This window comes from Salvelinus alpinus, chromosome 26 (genome assembly GCF_045679555.1).
Source record: "Salvelinus alpinus chromosome 26, SLU_Salpinus.1, whole genome shotgun sequence".
Taxonomy (NCBI): domain Eukaryota; kingdom Metazoa; phylum Chordata; class Actinopteri; order Salmoniformes; family Salmonidae; genus Salvelinus; species Salvelinus alpinus.
Genome location: NC_092111.1, coordinates 42,821,081 through 42,848,764, shown reverse-complemented (window position 1 = coordinate 42,848,764; position 27,684 = coordinate 42,821,081). Strand labels below are relative to the sequence as shown.

Sequence of the window (27,684 nt, the reverse complement as noted above, 5' to 3'; positions counted from 1 at the left end):
ACGAACCATCAAACAGGCAAAGGGTCAATACAGGACTAAGATTGAATCGTACTACACCGGCTCAGACACTCGTCGGATGTGGCAGGGCTTGCAAACTATTATAGACTACAAAGGGAAGCACAGCCACGAGCTGCCCACTGACACAAGTCTACCAGACGAGCTAAATGACTTCTATGCTCGCTTAAAGGCAAGCTTGCATGAAAGCATATATATATATAGTTGGCTACCAGCTGAGCTGGAACAAAAGCCTGTATGATATGTGACAGAGACTGCCCCGAGAAAGAGAAGAGGAGTCTCGCATGGGAAACTGAAATACAAAGAATGTAAACGTCACACTCTGATTGGTCGAGTGACTTGACAGTGTTGACTGATCACTTTCTTTTGAAAATACTCCTCCTCTTCCTCCTCCTCCTCTTCCTCCTCTCTCTGATGGTATGATACTCCCTCCTCCTCCTCCTCCTCCTCTCTCTCTGATGGTATGCTACTCCCTCCACCTCCTCCTCCTTCTCTCTCTCTGATGGTATGCTACTCCCTCCTCCTCCTCTCTCTCTCTGATGGTATGCTACTCCCTTCTCCTCCTCCTCCTCTCTCTCTCTGATGGTATGCTACTCCCTCCACCTCCTCCTCCTTCTCTCTCTCTGATGGTATGCTACTCCCTCCTCCTCCTCTCTCTCTCTGATGGTATGCTACTCCCTTCTCTTCTCTCTCTGATGGTATGCTCCTCCCTCCTCCTCCTCCTCATCCTCCTATCTCTAATGGTATGCTACTTCCTCCTCCTCTCTCTCTCTGATGGTATAGTACTCCCTCCACCTCCTCCTCCTCTCTCTCTCTGATGGTATGCTACTCCCTCCTCTCTCTCTCTGATGGTATGCTACTCCCTCCTCCTCCTCCTCCTCTCTCTCTCTGATGGTATGCTACTCCCTCCTCTTCTCTCTCTGATGGTATGCTCCTCCCTCCTCCTCCTCCTCATCCTCCTATCTCTAATGGTATGCTACTTCCTCCTCCTCTCTCTCTCTGATGGTATAGTACTCCCTCCACCTCCTCCTCCCCTCTCTCTCTGATGGTATGCTACCCCCTACTCTTCCTCTCTCTCTCTGATGGTATGCTACTCCCTCCTCATCCTCTCTCTCTGATGGTATGCTACTCCCTCCTCCTCATCCTCTCTCTCTCTGATGGTATGCTACTCCCTCCTCCTCATCCTCTCTCTCTCTGATGGTATGCTACTCCCTCCTCCTCATCCTCTCTCTCTCTGATGGTATGCTACTCCCTCCTCTTCTCTCTCTGATGGTATGCTCCTCCCTCCTCCTCCTCCTCATCCTCCTATCTCTAATGGTATGCTACTTCCTCCTCCTCTCTCTCTCTGATGGTATGCTACTCCCACCTCCTCCTCTCTCTGATGGTATGCTACTCCCACCTCCTCCTCCTCTCTCTCTCTGATGGTATGCTACTCCCTCCTCTTCTCTCTCTGATGGTATGCTCCTCCCTCCTCCTCCTCCTCATCCTCCTATCTCTAATGGTATGCTACTTCCTCCTCCTCTCTCTCTCTGATGGTATGCTACTCCCACCTCCTCCTATCTCTAATGGTATGCTACTCCCACCTCCTCCTCCTCTCTCTCTCTAATGGTATGCTACTCCCTCCTCCTCCTCTCTCTCTCTGATGGTATTCTACTCCATCCTCCTCCTCTCTCTCTCTTTCTCTCTGATGGTATGCTACTTCCTCCTCCTCCTCCTCTCTCTCTGATGGTATGCTACTCCCTCCACCTCCTTCTCTCTCTCTGATGGTATGCTACTTCCTCCTCCTCCTCCTCTTTCTCTCTGATGGTATGCTACTCCCTCCTCCTCCTCTCTCTCTCTGATGGTATGCTACTCCCACCTCCTCCTCCTCTCTCTCTCTGATGGTATGCTACTCCCTCCTCTTCTCTCTCTGATGGTATGCTCCTCCCTCCTCCTCCTCCTCATCCTCCTATCTCTAATGGTATGCTACTTCCTCCTCCTCTCTCTCTCTGATGGTATGCTACTCCCACCTCCTCCTATTTCTAATGGTATGCTACTCCCACCTCCTCCTCCTCTCTCTCTCTAATGGTATGCTACTCCCTCCTCCTCCTCTCTCTCTCTGATGGTATTCTACTCCATCCTCCTCCTCTCTCTCTCTTTCTCTCTGATGGTATGCTACTTCCTCCTCCTCCTCCTCTCTCTCTGATGGTATGCTACTCCCTCCACCTCCTTCTCTCTCTCTGATGGTATGCTACTTCCTCCTCCTCCTCCTCTTTCTCTCTGATGGTATGCTACTCCCTCCTCCTCCTCTCTCTCTCTGATGGTATGCTACTCCCTCCTCCTCCTCTCTCTCTGATGGTATGCTACTGCCTCCTCCTCCTCTCTCTCTCTGATGGTATTCTACTCCCTCCACCTCCTCCTCTCTCTCTGATGGTATGCTCCTCCCTCCTCCTCCTCCTCATCCTCCTATCTCTAATGGTATGCTACTTCCTCCTCCTCTCTCTCTCTGATGGTATAGTACTCCCTCCACCTCCTCCTCCTCTCTCTCTCTGATGGTATGCTACTCCCTCCTCCTCTCTCTCTGATGGTATGCTACTCCCTCCCCCTCCTCCTCCTCCTCTCTCTCTGATGGTATGCTACCCCCTACTCTTCCTCTCTCTCTCTGATGGTATGCTACTCCCTCCTCATCCTCTCTCTCTGATGGTATGCTACTCCCTCCTCCTCATCCTCTCTCTCTCTGATGGTATGCTACTCCCTCCTCCTCATCCTCTCTCTCTCTGATGGTATGCTACTCCCTCCTCCTCATCCTCTCTCTCTCTGATGGTATGCTACTCCCTCCTCTTCTCTCTCTGATGGTATGCTCCTCCCTCCTCCTCCTCCTCATCCTCCTATCTCTAATGGTATGCTACTTCCTCCTCCTCTCTCTCTCTGATGGTATGCTACTCCCACCTCCTCCTCTCTCTGATGGTATGCTACTCCCACCTCCTCCTCCTCTCTCTCTCTGATGGTATGCTACTCCCTCCTCTTCTCTCTCTGATGGTATGCTCCTCCCTCCTCCTCCTCCTCATCCTCCTATCTCTAATGGTATGCTACTTCCTCCTCCTCTCTCTCTCTGATGGTATGCTACTCCCACCTCCTCCTATCTCTAATGGTATGCTACTCCCACCTCCTCCTCCTCTCTCTCTCTAATGGTATGCTACTCCCTCCTCCTCCTCTCTCTCTCTGATGGTATTCTACTCCATCCTCCTCCTCTCTCTCTCTTTCTCTCTGATGGTATGCTACTTCCTCCTCCTCCTCCTCTCTCTCTGATGGTATGCTACTCCCTCCACCTCCTTCTCTCTCTCTGATGGTATGCTACTTCCTCCTCCTCCTCCTCTTTCTCTCTGATGGTATGCTACTCCCTCCTCCTCCTCTCTCTCTCTGATGGTATGCTACTCCCACCTCCTCCTCCTCTCTCTCTCTGATGGTATGCTACTCCCTCCTCTTCTCTCTCTGATGGTATGCTCCTCCCTCCTCCTCCTCCTCATCCTCCTATCTCTAATGGTATGCTACTTCCTCCTCCTCTCTCTCTCTGATGGTATGCTACTCCCACCTCCTCCTATTTCTAATGGTATGCTACTCCCACCTCCTCCTCCTCTCTCTCTCTAATGGTATGCTACTCCCTCCTCCTCCTCTCTCTCTCTGATGGTATTCTACTCCATCCTCCTCCTCTCTCTCTCTTTCTCTCTGATGGTATGCTACTTCCTCCTCCTCCTCCTCTCTCTCTGATGGTATGCTACTCCCTCCACCTCCTTCTCTCTCTCTGATGGTATGCTACTTCCTCCTCCTCCTCCTCTTTCTCTCTGATGGTATGCTACTCCCTCCTCCTCCTCTCTCTCTCTGATGGTATGCTACTCCCTCCTCCTCCTCTCTCTCTCTGATGGTATGCTACTCCCTCCTCCTCCTCTCTCTCTCTGATGGTATGCTACTCCCTCCACCTCCTCCTCTCTCTCTGATGGTATTGAACTCCCTCCTCCTCTTCTCTTCCTCCGTCCCTCCCTCCGTCCCTCCCTCTAAATGCCTTGTAATATGTCTGTCTGCGCTGTCAACCAGAGGTTGACAAACCGGTCTGGTCGGGGAGGGGGCAGAGGTGTGTGTGTGTGTTTGAGTGTGTTTGTTTGTGTGTGTGTGTGTATATGTGCGTGTCTGTTTGAGTGTGTTTGAGCATGTGTGTTTGAGCGTGTGTGTGTGTGTGTGTGTGTGTGTGTGTGTGTTTGCGTGTGTGTGTGTGAGTATGTGTGTGTGTTTGCCTGTGTTTGTGTGTGTGTGTGTTTGCATGTGTGTGTGACACCTTACCTCTCTTCCAATTCTATTCGTCTGTACATCCTAGCCCCTCCCCCCTTTCAACCAGGTGGAACTCTGCTTACATCCAATCAGTCAGGGCCGACAACCACATAGTGAGCTTCTCGTTTTTGCATTAAAAACACATCTATTTGACCCCTTCGTCTCAACCAGGTAAGACACATTATTATTATTATTTTAGTTCATTTGCGTCGTTGATTTTGAACGTTTGTAAGGATGAGTCGTTGAACCAGAGTGAAGAGCTACAAGCTAGCGAGGGGGGGGGGGAGAGTTTCCACAGAGAAAAAATAGAAAAGACACCAGCGGTTTACAAAAGACAAGACAGAACACGACCTACTGAAGGTCAAGATACTGTCTGCTTCCCAAATGGCACCCTATCCTCTACATAGTGCACTACTTTAGACCAGGGTCTATAGGGTAGTAGTGCACTACTTTAGACCAGGGTCTATAGGGTAGTAGTGCACTACTTTAGACCAGGGTCTATAGGGTAGTAGTACAGTACTTTAGACCAGGGTCTATAGGGTAGTAGTGCACTACTTTAGACCAGGGTCTATAGGGTAGTAGTACACTACTTTAGACCAGAGTCTATAGGGTAGTAGTGCACTACTTTAGACCAGGGTCTATAGGGTAGTAGTGCACTACTATAGACCAGGGTCTATAGGGTAGTAGTGCACTACTTTAGACCAGGATCTATAGGGTAGTAGTACACTACTTTAGACCAGGGTCTATAGGGTAGTAGTGCACTACTATAGACCAGGATCTATAGGGTAGTAGTGCACTACTTTAGACCAGGGTCTATAGGGCAGTAGTGCACTACTTTAGACCAGGGACTATAGGGTAGTAGTGCACTACTATAGACCAGGATCTATAGGGTAGTAGTGCACTACTATAGACCAGGGTCTATAGGGTAGTAGTGCACTACTATAGACCAGGGCCCATTGAGGAACAGGGAGTCATTTAGGAAACATCCACTGTCTCAGTGTGAAGGAAGGGCGGGGTCATACAGGTAGGAAACGATAGACAATTACAACACATAACTCTCTGACTGTATCTGGCTCGCGTTGCAATAACACACACACACACACACACACACACACACACACACACACACACACACACACACACACACACACACACACACACACACACACACACACACACACACACACACACACACACACACACACACACACACACACACACACACACACACACACACACAGGGTGACAGAGAAAAAGCCGTTCAGCCCTTAAAGCTGATGTAAATAGTTTGTTGACTCATGGGCTCAACAGAAGTGTGGCTTGGCGTAGTAACAGAGGTATGAGAGAGAGCTAGCTAGCTCAACCAGTAGGACAGACACAGATATACAGTAAGGGCTATGTGTGAACAATAAGGACGTCCTCCCATGCAGACAGACACAGATATTAGAGCTGTGTGTGAACGATAAGGACGTCCTCCCATGCAGACAGACACAGATATTAGAGCTATGTGTGAACAGTAAGGACGTCCTCCCATGCAGACAGACACAGATATTAGAGCTATGTGTGAACAGTAAGGACGTCCTCCCATGCAGACAGACAAGATGAGAAACAAAGGTGAACAGCTAATGAAGCGTATTGGGAAACACCCCATGCTAACTGATCTGTGTGGGTTGGAGGCAGCTAATGCAGCGTATTGGGAAACACCCCATGCTAACTGTTCTGTGTGTGTTGGAGGCAGCTAATGAAGCGTATTGGGAAACACCCCATGCTAACTGTTATGTGTGGGTTGGAGGGAGCTAATGACGCGTATTGGGAAACACCCCATGCTAACTGATCTGTGTGGGATGTAGGCAGCTAATGACGCGTATTGGGAAACACCCCATGCTAACTGATCTGTGTGGGATGGAGGCAGCTAATGAAGCGTATTGGGAAACACCCCGTGCTAACTGATCTGTGTGGGATGGAGGCAGCTAATTTAGCGTATTGGGAAACACCCCATGCTAACTGATCTGTGTGGGTTGGAGGCAGCTAATGAAGAGTATTGGGAAACACCCCATGCTAACTGATCTGTGTGGGTTGGAGGCAGCTAATGACGCGTATTGGGAAACACCCCATGCTAACTGATCTGTGTGGGATGGAGGCAGCTAATGTAACGTATTGGGAAACACCCCATGCTAACTGATCTGTGTGGATTGGAGGCAGCTAATGACGCGTATTGGGAAACATCCCATGCTAACTGATCTGTGTGGGTTGAAGGCAGCTAATGAAGCGTATTGGGAAACACCCCATGCTAACTGTTCTGTGTGGGTTGAAGGTCAGTTTGTGTTTGTCATTCATTCCACAACATTAGGGATGGTTTATTCATGACAGACACCTGCAGAGAGCCAGCATCCTGATCTTCCGTGACAAAGCTAATGATGACATGTGGCGGCTTAAACACACCTGCACGCAGTCATGTTGGAGAGCTTTCTGTTCCACTATCTGATGAGGAAGTCAGTACTATTGGAGGGATGTCTGTTCCATTAGTCATTTTAATGACAATCAGAACTCAGTTACACACATATCTGACATTCTCCCACTAGATTCAGCCTAATTAACCCTTTGAGAATCATATCCCTGTTCCCAAGAAAGCTAAGGTAACTGAGCTAAACGACTACCGCCCCGTAGCACTCACTTCCGTCATCATGAAGTGCTTTGAGAGACTAGTCAAGGACCATATCACCTCCACCCTACCGGACACCCTAGACCCACTCCAATTTGCTTACCGACCCAATAGGTCCACAGACGACGCAATCGCAACCACACTGCACACTGCCCTAACCCATCTGGACAAGAGGAATACCCATGTGAGAATGCTGTTCATCGATTACAGCTCAGCATTTAACACCATAGTACCCTCCAAACTCGTCATCAAGCTCGAGACCCTGGGTCTCGACCCCGCCCTGTGCAACTGGGTCCTGGACTTCCTGACGGGCCGCCCCCAGGTGGTGAGGGTAGGTAACAACATCTCCACCCCGCTGATCCTCAACACTGGGGCCCCACAAGGGTGCGTTCTGAGCCCTCTCCTGTACTCCCTGTACAACTCAATCATCAAGTTTGCGGATGACACTACAGTGGTAGGCTTGATTACCAACAACGACGAGACGGCCTACAGGGAGGAGGTGAGGGCCCTCGGAGTGTGGTGTCAGGAAAATAACCTCACACTAAACGTCAACAAAACAAAGGAGATGATTGTGGACTTCAGGAAACAGCAGAGGGAGCACCCCCCTATCCACATCGACGGGTCAGTAGTGGAGAAGGTGGAAAGTTTTAAGTTCCTCGGTGTACACATCACGGACAAACTGAATTGGTCCACCCACACAGACAGCGTCGTGAAGAAGGCGCAGCAGCGCCTCTTCAACCTCAGGAGGCTGAAGAAATTCGGCTTGTCACCAAAAGCACTCACAAACTTCTACAGATGCACAATCGAGAGCATCCTGTCGGGCTGTATCACCGCCTGGTACGGCAACTGCTCCGCCCACAACCGTAAGGCTCTCCAGAGGGTAGTGAGGTCTGCAGAACGCATCACCGGGGGCAAACTACCTGCCCTCCAGGACACCTACACCACCCGATGTCACAGGAAGGCCATAAAGATCATCAAGGACAACAACCACCCAAGCCACTGCCTGTTCACCCCGCTATCATCCAGAAGGCGAGGTCAGTACAGGTGCATCAAAGCAGGGACCGAGAGACTGAAAAACAGCTTCTATCTCAAGGCCATCAGACTGTTAAACAGCCACCACTAACATTTAGCGGCCGCTGCCAACATACTGACTCAACTCCAGCCACTATAAAAATGGGAATTGATTGAAATTATGTAAAAATGTACCACTAGCCACTTTAAACAATGCCACTTAATATAATGTTTACATACCCTACATTACCCATCTCATATGTATATACTGTACTCTATATCATCTACTGCATCTTGCCATCTTTATGTAATACATGTACCACTAGCCACTTTAAACTATGCCACTTTATGTTTACATACCCTACAGTACTCATCTCATATGTATATACCGTACTCTATACCATCTACTGCATCTTGCCTATGCCGTTCTGTACCACCACTCATTCATATATCTTTATGTACATATTCTTTATCCCTTTACACTTGTGTGTGTATAAGGTAGTAGTTGTGGAATTGTTAGGTTAGATTACTTGTTGGTTATTACTGCATTGTCGGAACTAGAAGCACAAGCATTTCGCTACACTCGCATTAACATCTGCTAACCATGTGTATGTGACTAATAAAATTTGATTTGATTTGATTTGATTTTGAGAATCATATCTGGCATTCTCTCACTAGATTCAGCCTAATTAACCCTTTGAGAATCATATCTGACATTCTCCCACTAGCTTCAGTTGAACTCTTTGAGAATCACAGCTAACACTCTCCACTAGCTTCAGTTGAACTCTTTGAGAGTCACAGCTAACACTCTCCACTAGCTTCAGTTGAACTCTTTGAGAATCACAGCTAACACTCTCCACTAGCTTCAGTTGAACTCTTTGAGAATCACAGCTAACACTCTCCACTAGCTTCAGTTGAACTCTTTGAGAATCACAGCTAACACTCTCCACTAGCTTCAGTTGAACTCTTTGAGAATCACAGCTAACACTCTCCACTAGCTTCAGTTGAACTCTTTGAGAATCACAGCTAACACTCTCCACTAGCTTCAGTTGAACTCTTTGAGAGTCACAGCTGAGGGAAAAAAAGTGGCGCGAGTCTATACTGTGACATTATCTACACAACCTGTTGAGTTTTAAAAGCATGTGTATCTGCATTGAATTATATAGTTAAGTTATAATGCTCGTGAAGACCATGTTTAGAGGATATTTTGGCAATGCGTCAGCTTCTATCACTTTTCTACAACGGGTTACCAATAATGATTGCCATTTTTTCCTTAGAATTATGAATTTATTCATACTGTTTCATCCTTCCACAAGATATAGTTCCGAAACAAATCTAAGGTTTCTACCTAAGCCGGCTGGTCGTTCATTATATTGGTTCGGTTGCTAGAGACGCAAACGAGTTGTTCAGTCTTTTGTTCTGTATCTATGGGATGCGACCCAGTTGTTCAGTGTTTTGTTCTGTATCTATGGACGTGACCCAGTCGTTCAGTGTTTTGTTCTGTATCTATGGACGCGACCCAGTCGTTCAGAGTTTTGTTCTGTATCTATGGACACGACCCAGTCGTTCAGTGTTTTGTTCTGTATCTATGGACGCGACCCAGTCGTTCAGAGTTTTGTTCTGTATCTATGGACACAACCCAGTCGTTCAGTCTTTTGTTCTGTAACTATGGACACGACCCAGTCGTTCAGTCTTTTGTTCTGTATCTGTGGAAGCGACCCAGTCGTTCAGTCTTTTGTTCTGTATCTATGGACGTGACCCAGTCGTTCAGTCTTTTGTTCTGTATCTGTGGAAGCGACCCAGGCGTTCGTTCTAAATGTTCCATTGACATACTGGCTGGAAACGTTTTAATCCTGTGCTTGCTAGCTAGCCAACTACGGCTAACTTACTGTCACATCAAAAAAGTGCAACCAGAATAACAACAAAGTAGATGCATTTGCATTTGTTAAGCTGTTTTCTAGTGACATTTCTTTGGATATATCCATAAAAATGATGCCTGCTGATTCATGATTTCAACTGGCTGAGAAACGCTGCCTGCATTTCTCTCTCGTCCCGACTCCCGACCCCTACACGTTCATTACTATGGGACAGCTGGAGATCGAATTTCAATATAAAAAAAAAAAATGCAAATGTCAGAGAGACAGACAGCAAGGTTTTTACAAATCTCCAAAAACAAAATATTAGTCTTAAAAGAAATGTGAGATAATGTCTAGATGCTTTTTATAGTGGAGTTTATAAATTGCCTGGCTGGGCTGATGAGACAGTGGATTGAGCAGTCAGATGTCTATTCCGGTGTCTATTCCGGTGTCTATTCCGGTGTCTATTCCGGTGTCTAGTCAGGTGTCTAGTCAGGTGTCTATTCCGGTGTCTATTCAGATGTCTATTCAGATGTCTATTCCGGTGTCTATTCAGATGTCTATTCCGGTGTCTATTCAGATGTCTATTCCGGTGTCTATTCCGGTGTCTATTCCGGTGTCTATTCCGGTGTCTATTCCGGTGTCTATTCCGATGTCTATTCCGGTGTCTATTCCGGTGTCTATTCCGGTGTCTATTCCGGTGTCTATTCCGGTGTCTATTCCGGAAGTAGCTTGAGGAAAAGACACCTGCTGGAATGCGATTTTAACCAGTCAGCGTTCAGGATTATACAATTGGACTAGATGTTAGTGTATAACTGTAATGAATGATCCATATACAGTTGAAGTCGGAAGTTTACATACACTTAGGTTGGAGCCATTAAAACTCGTTTTTCTACCACTCCAAAAAAAATCTTGTTTACAAACTACAGTTTTGGCAAGTTGGTTAGAACATCTACTTTGTGCATGACAAGTATTTTTTCCAACAATTTTTTACAGACAGATTATTTCACTTATAATTCACTGTATCACAATTCCAGTGGGTCAGCAGTTTACATGCACTAAGTTGACTGTAAGCTGCTCTGACAGCTGATACTTAAAGTTAGTGAGGGAGATATGAGTCTCCAGCTTCAGTCATTTTTGCAATTTGTTCCAGTCATTGGCAGCAGAGAACTGGAAGGAAAGGCGGCCAAAGGTGGTGTTGGCTTTGGGAATGACCAGTGAAAAATACCTGCTGGAACGCTGTCGTGGCAATTTCCTGTATTACCAAATGATGAGAGTTACAAACCACACACCAGTCAAAGTTAAACTTAAACTTCACCTTTAATAATAATTACGCTTTTGCAATAGCATTTGACTTTCAACATTTCAGTATCTCAAATGAAATGTTGAGAGTGGTCAACATAATGGCAACTGAGATCTTTTATAGCAAAGATCCACCCCCTAGTCGACATGAAAAACCACAGATAATAGGAACTGCTTCACAAAGAAAGGCTTTTACTTGAGAGAGGAGTATCCCGTAGCCAGACAGCATTCGCTATAAATTATTGTTCAGTTTGGTCTCTAAGATGAGGTTCTAATCTCGTTCCTGGTACTTCATAGTACCAAAACATTACCTCATCCAATGGCATATATCAATTGTCAACTGTAGATACTCCCATCTCAAATACACCCCCTCTTCTCCCCACTCCCCACTCCTGGACAAGCTCACTGAGAGGAGTGAGCCTCTAGGTCATATACTAGGTCAAGAGAAGGGCAACATCAGAGTGGACATACAATGGTTCCAGACACTGCCATACTCCTCCCCCAATGACAAAAGGAGGGAGTGACTGGCGTACAGACATTGTTGAGGCAACTAACTGGTTCCTCATTAATCACGCCATCCCTTCACATGGTTTAGGAATAGTTACAGACACATTCACATAAGAAGACAATGTTCCATTCTGTCCTCCTCCCCTTCTGATATTCTGCATAGCACCACATGGTTTAACAGATACATTCACATATGAAGACAAGCCTGACCTCTCCCCTCTCTGGGCCCCAAGTGACTGAGCCGAGAAGGGATAACTGCAACTGCCAACCCTATAGTCCAAAGGGAAACATTCTAATGACAAGTATCTCACATAAGCATATTATGAAAATAAAACATCTTATCTATGTTACCCAACTAATTCTGATTCATCCCCAACAGCGCGTGCTACGGGTGGGTGTTTCTATGGTGACCAGTGAGCTGAGATAAGGTGGGGCTTTACCTAGCAAAGACTTATAGATGGCCTGGAGCCAGTGGGTTTGGCGACGAATATGTAGCGAGGGCCAGCCAACGAGACCATACAGGTTATAGTGGTGGGTAGTATATGGGGCTTTGGTGACAAAACGGATGACACTGTGACAGACTACATCCAATTTGCTAAGTAGAGTGTTGGAGGCTATTTTTTAAATGACATTGCCGAAGTCAAGGATCGGTAGGATAGTCAGTTTTATGAGGGTATGTTTAGCAGCATGAGTGAAGGAGGCTTTGTTTGCAAAATAGGAAGCCGATTCTAGAATTTATTTTGGATTGGAGATGCGTAATGTGAGTCTGGAAGGAGAGTTTACAGTCTAGCCAGACACCTAGGTATTTGTAGTTTACCACATATTCTAAGTCAGAACCATCCAGAGTAGTGATGCTAGTCGGGCGGGCAGTGCAGGCATCGATCGGTTGAAGAGCATGCATTTAGTTTTACTAGCATTCAAGAGCAATTGGAGGCCACAGAAGGAGTGTTGTATGGCATTGAAGCTCATTTGGAAGTTTGCTAACCTTTCTAGCCCCGGCGTTCCGCTAGCGGAACTCCTCCCACATTCCACTGAAAAGGCATAGCGCGAAATTCAAAAAATATTTTTTAGAAATATTTAACTTTCACACATTAACCTCTAACGAGCCTCTACCCCGGGTCCGGGATCACCCCCCACCCCCCCACACACTGATTAGCATAGCTAGCATAGCTTCACAAGTAGATAGTAGCATCTAAATATCATTAAATCACAAGTCCAAGACACCAGATGAAAGATACAGATCTTGTGAATAAAGCCACCATTTCAGATTTTTAAAATGTTTTACAGGGAAGATAAAATATGTAAATCTATTAGCTAAACACGTTAGCAAAATACACCACTTTTCTAACTCCATCAGTTTCTTACTACTTCAGGAGCTATCACCAATTCGGCTAAACTAAGATATTGATAGCCACTAACCAAGAAAAAACCTCTTCAGATGACAGTCTGATAACATATTTATGGTATAGGATAGGTTTTGTTAGAAAAAAGTGCATATTTCAGGTAGAAATCACAGTTTACAATTGCACCGACCATCACAAGACGACTAGAATTACTATAGAGAGCAACGTGTATGACCAATTTACTCTTAATAAAACATTTCATAAGAATAGACAAAGCATAGCAATGGAAAGACCCAGATCTTGTGATTCCAGACAATATTTCTGATTTTCTAAGCGTTTTACAGCGAAAACACAATAAATCGATAAGTTAGCATACCACATGTGAAAACGTTACCAGAGCATCGATTCCAGCCAAAGAGAGCTATAACGTAATCACCGCCAAAATATATTAATTTTTTCACTAACCTTCTCAGAATTCTTCCGATGACACTCCTGTAACATCATTTTACAACATACATATACAGTTTGTTCGAAAATGTGCATATTTAGCCATACAAAACCGTGGTTATACAATGGAAATAGTCACAACTCAAGCATCAAAATGAGGGACGTCAGCTTTCAGAGTGATCTAGTTTAATCGAAAGCTAATCATATACTTGACTAAAAAATACAGGGTTGACAGGAATCGAAAGACAAATTAGTTCTTAATGCAACCGCTGACTTACATTTTTTAAATTATCCTTACTTTTCAATACAGGGTTCGCCAAGTGAAGCTATACCAAACAAAATGGCGAAATATGCGTTTAAAATATTTCGACAGAACAACGATTTATCATATTAAATATTGCTTACTTTGAGCTGTTCTTCCATCAGATTCTTGGGCAATGTATCCTTTCTATGTTATAAACTTCTTTTGGTCGATAGATGTCCTCTGTCCTTCGAAATGTCCACTAACAACGACCGAGACCCCGAAACGTTCCCAAAGCTAAAAAGTGCACGTCAAAGAAATTCCTCAGAATCGCACTAAACGGATATAAATTGCTATAAAACGGTTCAAATTAACTACATTATGATGTTTTTAACAACTATAACGAGTAAAAACATGACCAGACAAATATTACTGGTTAAACAACGATTTGGAATGAGGCAAGTCCGATGTCCATCCTGCTTGTGACGCGCGAAGAAAAGAGAGTGTACTTCCACGTTTTCTTGTTTTATAGTGGCTGTGATTGTGCAATAGACTCCATTCAAAACGTGATGACGTACAGACACCCAGAGGAAGACGTAGGCAGTGTCGGTTTCTTCATAGCATTCACTGTCGCCTTAAAAACAGACTCCAGATCAGGGGTAAAAATTTCTGAAATCTGACCCCTGTCATGAAAAGTGCTGTAGATATTGTTCTGTACCACTCAGAGACAGAATTCCAACGGCTATAGAAACTAGAAAGTGTTTTCTATCCAATAATAACAATAATATGCATATTGTACGATCAAGAATTTAGCACGAGGCAGTTTAATTTGGAGACCCAAATATGCTAATGCGGAACAGCACCCCCTATAGTTCCAAGAAGTTAACAAGTCCAATACAGCAAATGAAAGATACACATCTTGTGAATCCAGTCAACATGTCCGATTTTTTAAATGTTTTACAGCGAAAACACCACATATATTTATGTTAGCTCACCACCAAATACAAAAAAGGACAGACATTTTTCACAACACAGGTAGCATGCACAAAACCAACCAAACTAACCAAGAACCAACCAAACTAACCAAGAAACAACTTCATCAGATGACAGTCCTATAACATGTTACACAATAAATCTGTTCGAAAGATGTGCATATTTCAGGTATAAATCAGTTTTACATTGCTGCTACCATCACAGCTACCGTCAGAAATAGCACCGAAGCAGCCAGAGTAATTATAGAGACCAACATGAAATACCTAAATACTCATCATAAAACATTTCTGAAAAATACATGGTGTACAGCAAATTAAAGACAAACATCTTGTGAATCCAGCCAATATTTCCGATTTTTTAAGTGTTTTACAGCGAAAACACAATATAGCATTATATTAGCTTACTACAATAGCCTACCACACAACCGCATTCATTCATCAAGGCACGTTAGCGATAGCAATAGGCACGTTAGCGTTAGCGAATAAACCAGCAAAAGATATTAATTTTCACTAACCTTCAAAAACCTTCCTCAGATGACAGTCCTATAACATCAGGTTATACATACACTTATGTTTTGTTCGAAAATGTGCATATTTAGAGCTGAAATCAGTGGTTATCCATTATGCTAACGTAGCATCTTTTTCCCAGAATGTGCGGATATTTCTATTAGACTCTCACCTATTCTGACCAAATAGCTATTCATAAACATTACAAAAAAAGACATGTTGTATAGGAAATGATAGATACACTAGTTCTTAATGCAATCGCAGTGTTAGAATTCTAAAAATATCTTCATTACGACATTAGGCTTACGTTATAGCGAGAGAGTGGCCAAAACCTGGGCGCAAAAAAGTACACAGTTCGACAGATATATGAAATAGCATCACAAAATGGGTCCTACTTTGGGTGATCTTCCATCAGAATGTTGTACAAGGGGTCCTTTGTCCAGAACAGTCGTTGTTTGGATTTAGAACATCGTTTTTCCCTCTTGAATTAGCAAGCACACTGGCCAAGTGGCGCGAAGCTCTCCTTCCTGAACAAAGTCACACAACGCAACACGCCTAACGTCCCGAATAAATTTCAATAATCTAATAAAACTATATTGAAAAAACATACTTTACGATGATATTGTGACATGTATCAAATAAAATCAAAGCCGGAGATAGTAGTCGCCTATAACGACAGCTTTTCAGAAGGCAATTCCAGGTCCATCTTCGCGCTTTCCAGAAAACAGGAAATGGATGACTCGTCGTGCCAAGAGGATTTATTCCACCTCAGACCAAGATAAACACTTCATTTCTTCTCTCACTTCCTCTTGACATCTAGGGGAAGGTGTATGACGTGCATGTATACTCATACGTATCATGCCCATTTATAGGCAGGCCCTTGAACAGAGCATCATTTTCAGACTTTCCACTTCCTGGTCAGAAAGTGTGCTGCCAAATGAGTTCTGTTTTACTCACAGACAAAATTCAAACGGTTTTAGAAACTAGAGAGTGTTTTCTATCCAATAGTAATAATAATACGCATATTGTACGAGCTAGAATTGAGTACGAGGCCTTTTAAATTGGGCACGATTTTCCCCCAAAGTGAAAACAGCGCCCTCTGTCCTCAACAGGTAACACAGTGTCCAAAGAAGGGCCAGAAGTATACAGAATGGTGTCATCTGCGTAGAGGTGGATCAGGAAACACCTGCAGCAAGAGCGACATCATTGATGTATACAGAGAAAAGAGTTGACCCGAGAATTTAACCCTGTGGCTCCCCCATAGAGACTGCCTGAAGTCCGGACAAAAGGGCCTCCGATTCGACACATTGAACTCTGTCAGAGAAGTAGTTGGTGAACCAGGCGAGGCAGTCATTTGAGAAACCAAGGCTGTTGAGTATGCCGATAAGAATGCGGTGGTTGAGTCGAAAGCCTTGGCCAGGTCGATGAATACAGCTGCACAGTATTGTCTCTTATCGATGGCGGTTGTGAATTCGTTTAGGACCTTGAGCGTGGCTGAGGTGCACCCATGACCAGCTCGGAAACCAGATTGCATAGCGGAGAAGGTACGGTGGGTTTCGAAATGGTCAGTGATCTGTTTGTTAACTTGGCATTCTAAGACGTTAGAAAGGCAGGGTAGGATAGATATAGGTCTGTAGCTGTTTGGGTCTGGAGTGTCTCCCCCTTTGAAGAGGGGGATGACCCCGGCAGCTTTCCAATCTTTAGGGATCTCAGACGACACAAAAGAGAGGTTGAACAAACTAGTAATAGGGGTTGCAACAATTTCGGTGGATCATTTTAGAAAGTGAGGGTCCAGATTGTCTAGCCCAGCTATTTTGTAGGGGTCCAGATTTTGCAGCTCTTTCAGAACATCAGCTGTCTGGATTTGGGTGAGTGAGATGTTAGTAGATTTGTGTATAACCTGTTTTGTTAGTATCGATGTCAACTAAAAGTGAAAATGCAATGCTGCTTTCAGTCTGAGTATGAAAGCCATCCTGTGTGTGTCCCCGTAGATTCCTTGTCCTTAAACAAACAAGGTGTTCACGGAAACTACGGGGACACACACAGGATGGCTTTCATACTCAGACTGAAAGCAGCATTGCATTTTCACTTTTAAGTAGAAGGACACACACACACACAAGCAAGCACATATGCACACACACACAAACGCACACAAACACACACACTCCTCTGACACTCTGTTACACACACACACACACACACACACACACACACACACACACACACACACACACACACACACACACACACACACACACACACACACACACACACACACACACACACACACACACACACACACACACACACACACACACACACACACACACACACACACACACACACACACTCCTCTGACAGACTCTGTTACACACACACACTCCCCTGACAGACTGTTACACACACACAAACACACACACACACACACACACACACACACACACACACACACACACACACACACACACACACACACACACACACACACACACACACACACACACACACACACTCCTCTGACAGACTCTGTAACAGACACACACACACACACACACACACACACACACACACACACACACACACACACACACACACACACACACACACACACACACACACACACACACACACACACACACACACACACACACACACACACACACTCCCCTGACAGACTGTTACACACACACACACACACACACACACACACACACACACACACACACACACACACACACACACACACACACACACACACACACACACACACACACACACACACACACACACACACACTCCTCTGACAGACTCTGTTACACAGTTTTTATCTCTACTTGCCTTATTTGCTCTTTCAGACAATTGAATCTACAGGTTGTTATTTTGGCACAGCTAGACTTCCTTCCCCTCCCTCTCTCTGTCTCAGTCAGTCAGTTCAGTTCCCATGGTATATGGTTGTGTGTGGCTCAGTCCTAGTTCCCATGGTATATGGTTGTGTGTGGCTCAGTCCCAGTTCCCATGGTATATGGTTGTGTGTGGCTCAGTCCCAGTTCCCATGGTATATGGTTGTGTGTGGCTCAGTCCCAGTTCCCATGGTATATGGTTATGTGTGGCTCAGTCCCAGTTCCCATGGTATATGGTTGTGTGTGGATCAGTCCCAGTTCCCATTGTATATGGTTGTGTTTGTGGCTCAGATCCAGTTCCCATTGTATCTTTGGCTCCAGGCATTTTATTCCTCAATCAAATGACCCTGCCCGACCTCACTAACCGCCCTTTGATGAACAGAGAGCAGATGGCATTAAGGAATGACTATGGCTGGCTGAGCACACACACATCCGTCTAACAGAGTAGGGTGCGTCCAGAGGATGACTCACACACACGAGTGGCACAGCGGTCTAGGGCACTGCATCTCCGTGCTAGACGAGTCACCACAGACCCCGGTTTGATCCTGGGCTGTATCACAACCGGCCGTGATCGGGAGTCCCATAGGGCGACTCACAATTGGCCCATCGTCGTCCGGGTTAGGGGAGGGTTTGTCCGGGGTAGGCCGTCATTGAAAATAAGAATATGTTATTAAAGAACTTGCCTAGTTAAATAAATAAAAAACTGTGCTGATGTGTAATGAGTCCCAAATGGTGCTCTATCCCCTACATACTGGACCTGTGAAAAGTAGAGCACTATATAGGGCACGAGTATTCAACTCTGACCCTATGAGGCCTGGAGCCTGCTGGTTTTCTGTTCTACCTGATCATTAATTGCACACACCTGATGTCCCAGGTCTAAATTAGTCCCTGATTAGAGGAGAATAATGACTGGTGTCCCAGGTCTAAATTAGTCCCTGATTAGAGGAGAATAATGACTGGTGTCCCAGGTCTAAATCAGTCCCTGATTAGAGGAGAGTAATGACCTGGTGTCCCAGGTCTAAATCAGTCCCTGATTAGAGGGGAGTAATGACTGGTGTCCCAGGTCTAAATCAGTCCCTGATTAGAGGAGAGTAATGACTGATGTCCCAGGTCTAAATCAGTCCCTGATTAGAGGAGAATAATGACTGGTGTCCCAGGTCTAAATCAGTCCCTGATTAGAGGACAGTAATAGCTGGTGTCCCAGGTCTAAATCAGTCCCTGATTAGAGAGGAACATGGGAGGACACCACGGAAGAAGCCACTGCTGTCCAAACAAAACATTGCTCCACGTCTGAAGTTTGCAAAAGTGCACCTGGATGTTCCACTGGCAAAATATTCTGTGGACAGATTAAACTAAAGTTAAGTTGTTTGAAAGGAACACACAATACTCTGTGGAGAAAAAAAAGTCACAGCACACCAACATCAAAACCTTATTCCAACTGTAAAGTATAGTGGAGGGAGCATCATGGTTTGGGGCTGCTTTGCTGCCTCAGGGCCTGGACAGCTTGCTATCATTGACAGAAAAATGAATTCCCAAGTTTATCAAGACATTTTGCAGGAGAATGGAAGGCTATCTGTCCGCCAATTGAAGGTCAACAGAAGTTGGGTGATGCAACAGGACAACGACCTAAAACACAGAAGTAAATCAACAACAGAATGGCTTCAACAGAAGAAAATACGCCTTCTGGAGTGGCCCAGTCAGAGTCCTGACCTCAACCCGATTTAAAATGCTGTGGCGTGACCTCAAGAGAGCGTTTTCACACAAGACGTCCTAAGAATATTGCTGAACTGAAACAGTTTTGCAAAGATGTATGGTCCAAAATTCCTCCTGACTGTTGTGCAGGTCTGTTCCGCCAACTACAGAAAACATTTGTTTGAGGTTATCGCTGCCAAAGGAGGGTCAACCGGTTATTACATCCAGGGGGTTCACATACTTTTACCACCCTAAACTGTGAATGTTTACACGGTGTGTTCAATAAAGACATGAAAATGTATAATTGTTTGTGTGTTATTCGTTTAAGCAGACTGTGTTTGTCTTTTGTTGTGACCTAGATGATGACCAGTCATCAGTCAAAATTTTAAGATCAATTTATGCAAAAATACACGTAATTTCAAAGGGTTCACATACTTTTTCTTGCCACTGTATGTAGTATACAGTATATTAGTGTGGGTATTCGAACACAGTTTATGGGTATCTACTAAGTCTATGGGTACCTGTTAGCATGCTAGTAGATACCCATAGACTTCCAGTCACTGTGCTAACGTTAGTTAGCATTGACTCACGAAACTACCTCTAACTTCCTTCATACTGGACACAGACACATAACAATGGTATCCACAAGTTCATCTGACTATGGGGAAGTCGATAAAGGTCATCCATCTAAGGCAAAAATGCTAATGTCTAGCAACACAAAGGTTGCATGTTTGAATGGCATCATGAGTAACTTAAGCATTTTAGCTAATCAGCAATTTTGTAAACTACATACTACTTTTTAGCTACTTTGCAACTATTTAGCATGTTAGCTAACCCTTACCCTAAACCTAGCCCTAACCCTAGCCCTAACCCTAGCCCTAACCCTTCCCCTAAACCTAGCCCTAACCTTTACCCTAAACCTAGCCCTAACCCTTACCCTAAACCTAGCCCTAACGTAGCATATAATACCAAAGCAGTTGAACGTTCTATATCATGCTAAACAATCAAAACGTAGAATATTATACATCCTACAATTCATATTATATTGTACGATGATAGGTCATTGTAATATAAGCTAACGTAAAGTCAAATATCCTACTCAATGGATTTATGTTAAATATAATACGTTTTCCTCTGGTTGTCTTAAGGTTAAAATAAGGTAATAATAAAAACTAAATCAGATAGAATAGTGATCAGCTGGGGGGAGGATGGAGGCACTTGACTGGGTTGTGGGTTAAATGATGCTCCCATGCTGTTTGGTGAGCTGTGCTGTGTGCGCCTAATGATGACATCAGAGTTAGTGAGGGTCTTGTACAGCATCAGACACTCTAGTCTGTTGAGTATTTACTGTTATTTTTGTGAGCTTTAAAGAAGAAGAAAATACCTTGCAGCATGACAATAATAAACCATGAAACCCTGTCCATTCTGTTTTCTGTTTTTCAGTGACTGGTTGTCGCCCCCCCACCATCCCGCCACCTCTTCCTCCTCCTCCTCCTCCTCCTCTTCCAAGATGAACTGGGGTGGGTTGCAGTCCCTCCTCAGCGGGGTGAATAAATACTCCACGGTGTTCGGTCGCGTCTGGCTCTCCATGGTCTTCGTGTTCCGCATCTTGGTGTTTGTGGTGGCCGCTCAGCGCGTCTGGGGAGACGACAGTAAGGACTTCGTCTGTAACACGGCCCAGCCAGGCTGCGTCAACGTCTGTTACGACCACATCTTCCCCATCTCACACATCCGCCTGTGGGCCCTACAGCTCATCTTCGTCACCTGTCCGTCTCTGATGGTTGTGGCTCACGTCAAGTTGCGTGAGGAGAAGGATTCCAAGTACACCGCAATGCATGAAGGGTCGCACATGTACGCAAATCCAGGGAAGAAGAGAGGAGGCCTGTGGTGGACCTATCTGGTGAGATACTACCATGTACTGTACACCACAACACCACCAGACAACACTAACATACTGTACACAACACCACCAGACAACACCAGACAACACTGACATACTGTACACAACACCACCAGACAACACCAGACAACACTGACATACTGTACACAACACCAGACAACACTAACATACTGTACACACCACCACAACACCAGACAACACTAACATACTGTACACAACACCAGACAACACTAACATACTGTACACAACAGCACCAGACAACACTAACATACTGTACACAACACCAGACACCACTAACATACTGTACACAACACCAGACACCACTAACATACTGTACACAACACCAGACACCACTGACATACTGTACACAACACCAGACAACACTAACATACTGTACACAACACCAACAGACAACACTAACATACTGTACACAACACCAACAGACAACACTAACATACTGTACACAACACCACCAGACACCACTAACATACTGTACACAACACCACCAGACACCACTAACATACTGTACACAACACCACCAGACACCACTAACATACTGTAGACAACACTAACCTACTGTACACAACACCACAACAACACCAGACACCACTAACATACTGTACACAACACTAACATACTGTACACAACACCAGACAACACTAACATACTCTACACAACACCAACAGACAACACTAACATACTGTACACAACACCAGACAACACTAACATACTGTACACAACACCACAACAACACCAGACACCACTAACATACTGTACACAACACTAACATACTGTACACAACACCAGACAACACTAACATACTGTACACAACACCAACAGACAACACTAACATACTGTACACAACACCAGACAACACTAACATACTGTACACAACACCAGACAACACTAACATACTGTACACACCACCAGACAACACTGACATACTGTACACAACACCAGACACCACTAACATACTGTACACAACACCAACAGACAACACTAACATACTGTACACAACACCAGACAACACTGACATACTGTACACAACACCAGACAACACTAACATACTGTACACAACACCAGACACCACCAGACAACACTAACATACTGTACAGAACACCAGACAACACCAGACACCACTAACATACTGTACACAACACCAGACACCACTAACATACTGTACACAACACCAGACACCACTAACATACTGTACACAACACCAGACACCACTAACATACTGTACACAACACCAGACACCACTAACATACTGTACACAACACCAGACACCACTAACATACTGTACACAACACCAGACACCACTAACATACTGTACACAACACCAGACACCACTAACATACTGTACAGAACAACAGACAACACTAACATACTGTACACAACAACAACACCAGACACCATTAACATACTGTACACAACACCACAACAATGTCTGTATACGTTATATTGGGAATGATACATTACGTTATAAAAATGACTCATTTACCTGTTTGTTGATGTTCCAGTCTAGTTGTTATTCTTAAAATCCCACCTACCAGTGTTTCCCCTATATTCACTAAGGAGCGGTGGGTCGTCGCTTCCAAATCTCTGCCGCTGTGCCAAAAAAATATGATTAAAACATTGATATTATATATAATTCTTATTATTTAACTATTCATTTATTTCTTTATAATTTTCGTTATAGTAAAATGTTTTCAGCGTAAAATTAAACAACTTAAACCATATATAACGTTGTAGAAAATATAATGGACCTATATATCTTTTAAAATAAGTTAATCTTCGAAAACGAACAACGACCAAAGTAAAAACTAGACAGTCAGGGAGAATCTTAAGCATGAAACTCACCGAGAATCTCACTACCAATAGACTGCTGATAGTTACCTGTGAGTTAGCTGCCGAGTCTGTGCATTGTCCTTAGCTAGCTAGCTATGTTGTGCTAGCTAGCGAATTTGCTAATGTTAGCTAGCTAAACATTTGGCTATAGGCTGGCACAGGCAGTATGGGATTGTGGAGAGTGAATCAAATATTTCTTCATCTTGCTAGGTAGTAGCTGTGGTCATCTGGTTAGTAACAACAAGGGCATTCTACAAAATAGCAACATTAGTGCAGCTAACGATCTAGCTAGCTAACATTGGAATCTAGACCACAAGCAATAGGCATGGATAAACGTTGCCAAACAACGCTACTGCCACCTTCTGGTTTGGAGTATTTTAACAAGGCTGAGTGGCTGACGGTCTTTGCTGTGTGAAAATTATATTTCAGAAGGTGTCAACATAATTTAATTTCCATTAATTTAAGAGTAGAATGTCCTTTTTAGAAAACATAGACAGAGAAAGAGAGAGAAAGAGAAAGTGAGAGAGAGAAAGAAAGGGAGAGGCAGAGAATGAAAGAGAAAGAGCGAGAGAGAGAGAAAGAGAAAGGGAGAAAGAGAAAGGGAGAAAGAGAAAGTGAGAGAGAGAAAGGGAGAGGCAGAGAATGAAAGAGAAAGAGCGAGAGAGAGAGAAAGAGAAAGGGAGAAAGAGAAAGGGAGAAAGAGAAAGTGAGAGAGAGAAAGAGAGAGACAGAGAAAGGGAGAGAGAGATTATGTAACTATAATATGAGTCAATGTATAGGTTCTATATAAAGCTCAATGGTAGCCTACGACCAATGTACTGACAGGCTTCACATGTAATAAACAGGGAACAAGGAGAGGACAAGCACACAGGGGCTAACATGTCATTTTACATGACTGGAGACTTTAGCACAGTCTTTTTTAATACAGCACAAATCATCAAAATGACAGGCTACTTTGACACTGAGAATAAAATCCAAGGGTGTTTCACTGCTTACCTTAGGAGTCAAATGGTAACTCCTGCCAAATGAAATCAGATTGTATTTTTTATTTTTATTTTTTTATTTCACCTTTATTTAACCAGGTAGGCAAGTTGAGAACACGTTCTCATTTACAATTGCGACCTGGCCAAGATAAAGAAAAGCAGTTCGACACATACAACAACACAGAGTTACACATGGAGTAAAACAAACATACAGTCAATAATACAGTGAAAAATAAGTCTATATACAATGTGAGCAAGTGAGGTGAGATAAGGGAGGTGAAGGTAAACAAAATATATATATAAATAAATAAAAATATAAAACGGCCATGGTGGCGAAGTAAATACAATATAGCAAGTAAAAACACTGGAATGGTTGGTTTGCAGCGGAAGAAAGTGCAAAGTAGAAATAGAAATAATGGGGTGCAAAGGAGCAAAATAAATAAATAAATACAGTAGGGGGAGAGGTAGTTGTTTGGTCTAAATTATAGATGGGCTATGTACAGGTGCAGTAATCTGTGAGCTGCTCTGACAGCTGGTGCTTAAAGCTAGTGAGGGAGATAAGTGTTTCCAGTTTCAGAGATTTTTGTAGTTCGTTCCAGTCATTGGCAGCAGAGAACTGGAAGGAAAGGCGGCCAAAGGAAGAATTGGTTTTGGGGGTGACCAGAGAGATATACCTGCTGGAGCGCGTGCTACAGGTGGGTGCTGCTATGGTGACCAGCGAGCTGAGATAAGGGGGGACTTTACCTAGCAGGGTCTTGTATATGACCTGGAGCCAGTGGGTTTGGCGACGAGTATGAAGCGAGGGCCAGCCAACGAGAGTGTACAGGTCGCAGTGGTGGGTAGTATATGGGGCTTTGGTGACAAAACGGATGGCATTGTGATAGACTGCATCCAATTTATTGAGTAGGGTTTTGGAGGCTATTTTGTAAATGACATCACCGAAGTCGAGGATTGGTAGTTTGGTCAGTTTTACAAGGGTATGTTTGGCAGCATGAGTGAAGGATGCTTTGTTGCGGAATAGGAAGCCAATTCTAGATTTAACTTTGGATTGGAGATGTTTGATGTGAGTCTGGAAGGAGAGTTTACAGTCTAACCAGACACCTAGGTATTTGTAGTTGTCCACATATTCTAAGTCAGAGCCGTCCAGAGTAGTGATGTTGGACAGGCGGGCAGGTGCAGGCAGCGATCGGTTGAAGAGCATGCATTTAGTTTTACTTGTATTTAAGAGCAATTGGAGGCCACGGAAGGAGAGTTGTATGGCATTGAAGCTCGCCTGGAGGGTTGTTAGCACAGTGTCAAAAGAAGGGCCAGAAGTATACAGAATAGTGTCGTCTGCGTAGAGGTGGATCAGAGACTCGCCAGCAGCAAGAGCGACATCATTGATGTATACAGAGAAGAGAGTCGGTCCAATAATTGAACCCTGTGGCACCCCCATAGAGACTGCCAGAGGCCCGGACAACAGACCCTCCGATTTGACACACTGAACTCGATCAGAGAAGTAGTTGGTGAACCAGGCGAGGCAATCATTAGAGAAACCAAGGCTGTCGAGTCTGCCGATGAGGATGTGGTGATTGACAGAGTCAAAAGCCTTGGCCAGGTCAATGAATACGGCTGCACAGTTGTGTTTCTTATCGATGGCGGTTAAGATATCGTTTATGACCTTGAGCGTGGCTGAGGTGCACCCATGACCAGCTCTGAAACCAGATTGCGTAGCGGAGAAGGAATGGTGGGATTCGAAATGGTCGGTAATCTGTTTGTTGACTTGGCTTTCGAAGACCTTAGAAAGGCAGGGTAGGATAGATATAGGTCTGTAGCTGTTTGGGTCAAGAGTGTCCCCCCCTTTGAAGAGGGGGATGACCGCAGCTGCTTTCCAATCTTTGGGAATCTCAGACGACACGAAAGAGAGGTTGAAAAGGCTAGTAATAGGGGTGGCAACAATTTCAGCAGATAGTTTTAGAAAGAAAGGGTCCAGATTATCTAACCCGGCTGATTTGTAAGTGTCCAGATTTTGCAACTCTTTCAGAACATCAGCTGACTGTATTTGGGAGAAAGAGAAATGGGGAGGCTTGGACGAGTAGCTGAGGGGAGGGCAGTGCTGTTGACCGGGGTAGGGGTAGCCAGGTGGAAAGCATGGCCAGCCGTAGAAAAATGCTTATTGAAATTCTCAATTATAGTGGATTTGTCGGTGGTGACAGTGTTTCCTATCTTCAGTGCAGTTGGAAGCTGGGAGGAGGTGTTCTTATTCTCCATGGACTTTACAGTGTCCCAGAACTTTTTTGAGTTTGTGTTGCAGGAAGCAAATTTCTGCTTGAAAACGCTAGCCTTGGCTTTTCTAACTGCCTGTGTATATTGGTTTCTAGCTTCCCTGAAAAGTTGCATATCACGGGGGCTGTTCGATGCTAATGCAGAACGCCATAGGATGTTTTTGTGTTGGTTAAGGGCAGTCAGGTCTGGAGAGAACCAAGGGCTATATCGGTTCCTGGTTCTAAATTTCTTGAATGGGGCATGCTTATTTAAGATGGTGAGGAAGGCATTTTAAAAAAAATAACCAGGCATCCTCTACTGACGGGATGAGATCAATATCCTTCCAGGATACCCCGGCCAGGTCGATTAGGAAGGCCTGCTCGCTGAAGTGTTTCAGGGAGCGTTTGACAGTGATGAGTGGAGGTCGTTTGACCGCTGACCCATTACGGATGCAGGCAATGAGGCAGTGATCGCTGAGATCTTGGTTGAAAACAGCAGAGGTGTATTTGGAGGGCAAGTTGGTTAGGATGATATCTATGAGTGTACCCGTGTTTACGGATTTGGGGTCGTACCTGGTTGGTTCATTGATAATTTGTGTGAGATTGAGGGCATCAAGCTTAGATTGTAGGATGGCTGGGGTGTTAAGCATGTTCCAATTTAGGTCACCTAGCAGCACGAGCTCTGAAGATAGATGGGGGGCAATCAGTTCACATATGGTGTCCAGAGCACAGCTGGGGGCAGAGGGTGGTCTATAGCAGGCGGCAACAGTGAGAGACTTGTTTTTAGAGAGGTGGATTTTTAAAAGTAGAAGTTCAAATTGTTTTGGAACAGACCTGGATAGTAAAACAGAACTCTGCAGGCAATCTTTGCAGTAGATTGCAACACCGCCCCCTTTGGCCGTTCTATCTTGTCTGAAAATCTTGTAGTTAGGG

At 44.5% G+C, this 27,684-nt stretch overlaps 1 protein-coding gene across 1 annotated transcript in view; it reads left to right on the top strand.

The window, feature by feature from the left end:
- The first annotated feature begins 4,415 nt into the window (after positions 1-4,415).
- Positions 4,416-27,684, top strand: part of LOC139555340 (gap junction beta-4 protein-like) — a 28,492-nt gene continuing 5,223 nt past the window's right edge. Inside the window, exons 1-2 of the mRNA XM_071369056.1 lie at positions 4,416-4,488; positions 21,221-21,677. Of these exons, the coding sequence (XP_071225157.1) occupies positions 21,288-21,677 (390 nt within the window). The 5' untranslated portion in view covers positions 4,416-4,488; positions 21,221-21,287. The remainder of the gene's footprint in view (positions 4,489-21,220; positions 21,678-27,684) is intronic.